General features: G+C 44.0%; 1 protein-coding gene across 1 annotated transcript in view; it reads right to left on the reverse strand.

Moving 5' to 3' along the window:
- SARC_01240 (hypothetical protein) overlaps positions 1-2,542 on the reverse strand; it is a gene marked incomplete at its 5' end in the record, with an annotated part of 6,852 nt that extends 4,310 nt beyond the window's left edge. Inside the window, 3 exons of the mRNA XM_014305038.1 lie at positions 1,044-1,123; positions 1,546-1,735; positions 2,363-2,542. Of these exons, the coding sequence (XP_014160513.1) occupies positions 1,044-1,123; positions 1,546-1,735; positions 2,363-2,542 (450 nt within the window). The remainder of the gene's footprint in view (positions 1-1,043; positions 1,124-1,545; positions 1,736-2,362) is intronic.
- Between the last annotated feature and the right edge of the window lie 377 nt (positions 2,543-2,919).

The raw sequence follows: 2,919 nt of genomic DNA on the forward strand, positions 1-2,919 counted from the left end.
CACATATATATATATATATATATATAAATATAGCAGCATGAGAGTGTGCGCAATGACATTTCACTGTTTTTGCTTGTCCGTTTTGGCGCACTCCAATCGAGTGACTATCTCTTATTGGTTGCGCTCGTGCGATGTGAGGGATGGGTTGGTGGTATGAGCGAGTGTTTAATCTCAGAGGTGTGTTGTCTGCAGCGTTTCGAATTGAGTGTCCCTTAAGCAGAAGACGATTGTCCGAGATATATGAACGCCTGATCAAAAATAGTGGTACGATCACCGGATAGAAAATAGTGATAAAGAGATGTGCGGGTTGTTGTGGTCCATAGGGTATGTATGCCACTACACACACCACTGACATACACAACTACAAACAATGAGGTACATACAGGGTCATGCGAGTGTAGAGATGCCACACATGATAAGTAGTCCCAGGAGATGGCCGTAGAACTTACATACATCAGCGAGTACTACAAAGTACGTGTGCCGTACATAGTCGATATTGACCAGTGTGCATTGACTGACACCTAACAGCTAACCTGCTCATCGTAATAAACGTACCTGTCTGTAAAGGCATGCGACTAACACTTAACAGCTAACCTGCTCATCGTAATAAACGTACCTATCTGTAAAGGCATGCGACTAAGACCTAACAGCTAACCTGCTCATCGCAATAAACATACCTGTCTGTAAAGGCATGCGACTAACACATAACAGCTAACCTGCTCGTCGTAATAAACTTACCTGTCTGTAAAGGCATGCGACTAAGACCTAACAGCTGAGCTGCTCATCGTAATAAACGTACCTGTCTGTAAAGGCATGCGACTAAGACCTAACAGCTGAGCTGCTCATCGTAATAAACGTACCTGTCTGTAAAGGCATGCGACTAACACATAACAGCTAACCTGCTCATCGAAATAAACGCACCTGGCTGTAAAGGCATACGACTAACACATCACAGCTACCCTGCTCATCGAAATAAACGTACCTGTCTGTAAAGGCATGCGACTAACACATCACAGCTACCCTGTTCATCGAAATAAACGTACCTGTCTGTAAAGGCATGCGACTAAGCGGCCGTTTGGTGAGATGTCCAGCTTAGTAACCTCCTGCGCCTCGCCCGTCATGGCTGTGGGGAAGCGTAGGAGATAGTTGAGGGGTGTATAAACACGGTACATGATGTGTCTAGTGATGATTTATTAGTGACTATACTGATGTGAGGGTAGGTAGGGGTGGTTTGTGAGGATGTATATATCTTGTGTGTTAGGTATGTAGTAGTAGTTTGTGCCCATACAGCCCTTGTATGTGATGCGTAGTGATGGTTTGTGAGGATGTATATATCTTGTGTGTTGGTGTGTAGTAGTAGTTTGTGCCTATACAGTCCTTGTATGTGATGCGTAGTGATGGTTTGTGATATGTTTATATCTTGTGTGTTGGTATGTAGTAGTAGTGTGTGCATATACACCCTTTGTATGTGATGCATAGTGCACTCCACTATAGACCACACCCCTTAGCAATCAGCCAATCAGACGACGCCTACAGCCTACTCACCTGCACCTTTGATCTCCAGTTTTAACTTGAAATCAGGATAGCTCCATATTTTAATGTCTCCGTCAGAGCCACCGGTCGCAAACATCTCCGCACTCCCAAAACGGACCACTTTTTGATACCCGCCCTCCGGCCCTAAATCGGTAACTGCCTCTGTTTTAGGCTCGAAGTATTTAACTGGACCTTCTTGCTCCTGTGGAAAGTGGTTGATGTGGTAGATGTCGGCGTTATGTAGTGTGTACTATAGAGAACCTCGGCAGACGTCGCCCAAATAACGGAATTGTATTCCGATTCGTTGCATAAAGCGAGTCTATCTGTGCAAATAAACGTATGACATAAACAAACGGGACATATCATGTGCTATCACGTGCAAGCAAGCTGCACTCGTTACCTACGCACGAACCACCACGTATATTACTATATAACCACAGAACGACACACACACGCACACCACCTGGCACAGAAGTGAATGCACACACACACACACACACACACATAGGTGACAAAAACATCCACACAGCATGCGTACAAATGTTCACAAGTGAAACCCACATTGCGTGAAATTTCACCCACACGACAACACCATTACTTGAGAATGTATGGCACACGGAGCAGCCCACCGAGCACTAGACACCCCTTCTATGTCACCACCACGACAGTGAGAACGGCATGCATTTCATCGTATAGAGATAATATACACATTTAACGTTTGTCGGTACCATACACATTTAACGTTAATATGCTTGATAGAAGTACTAACAACTGTAAAACAAGTGTACGTGTTAAATGCACCACACTCGAAGAGCGTTCATCAACACACCTCTTCTTCCTTAGTCACCTCTGTGACCTTCTCATCGTCGTCCTCATCAAACGTTTTGCAGAACGGCGTGAGGTTGTAGATACGACCAATCCCATCCAGCCCACATACCAGTGAGTTCCCCTTTGGATTGACGCCAATGTTAGCCACCGCATGCACACCTGTGGAGATACGCGCGAGCATCTTACCCTTGTTGAGATCGTGGACTTCCTATTTACGGCATCGAAGTTGGGTTGGTGAATACTAGAGTGTGGATATGTACATAGAAGCAGAAATGACTACACAAGTATGTGTAAGCAGAATTGTATATTGTTGTTATTTACTGACAGTGAGGTGAGCTAGTGTCCAAATTATTCACACACAAAAAAACAAAAGAATATCTCGTAATGGAGACACATAGCCTGTTACTAAATGCCTATTTCGATTCGGTACCTATATATAAACGAGAAAACGCATCAGAATAAAAATATTCCATAGTTCTATACAAGCAAGCTAGATGTACAACACAATGTGACGTAATAGGCAAAAACATTCGACCCAATATGGGTACGTAAATCTCC

Source organism: Sphaeroforma arctica (assembly GCF_001186125.1).
Source record: "Sphaeroforma arctica JP610 unplaced genomic scaffold supercont1.48, whole genome shotgun sequence".
Classification (NCBI taxonomy): domain Eukaryota; class Ichthyosporea; order Ichthyophonida; genus Sphaeroforma; species Sphaeroforma arctica.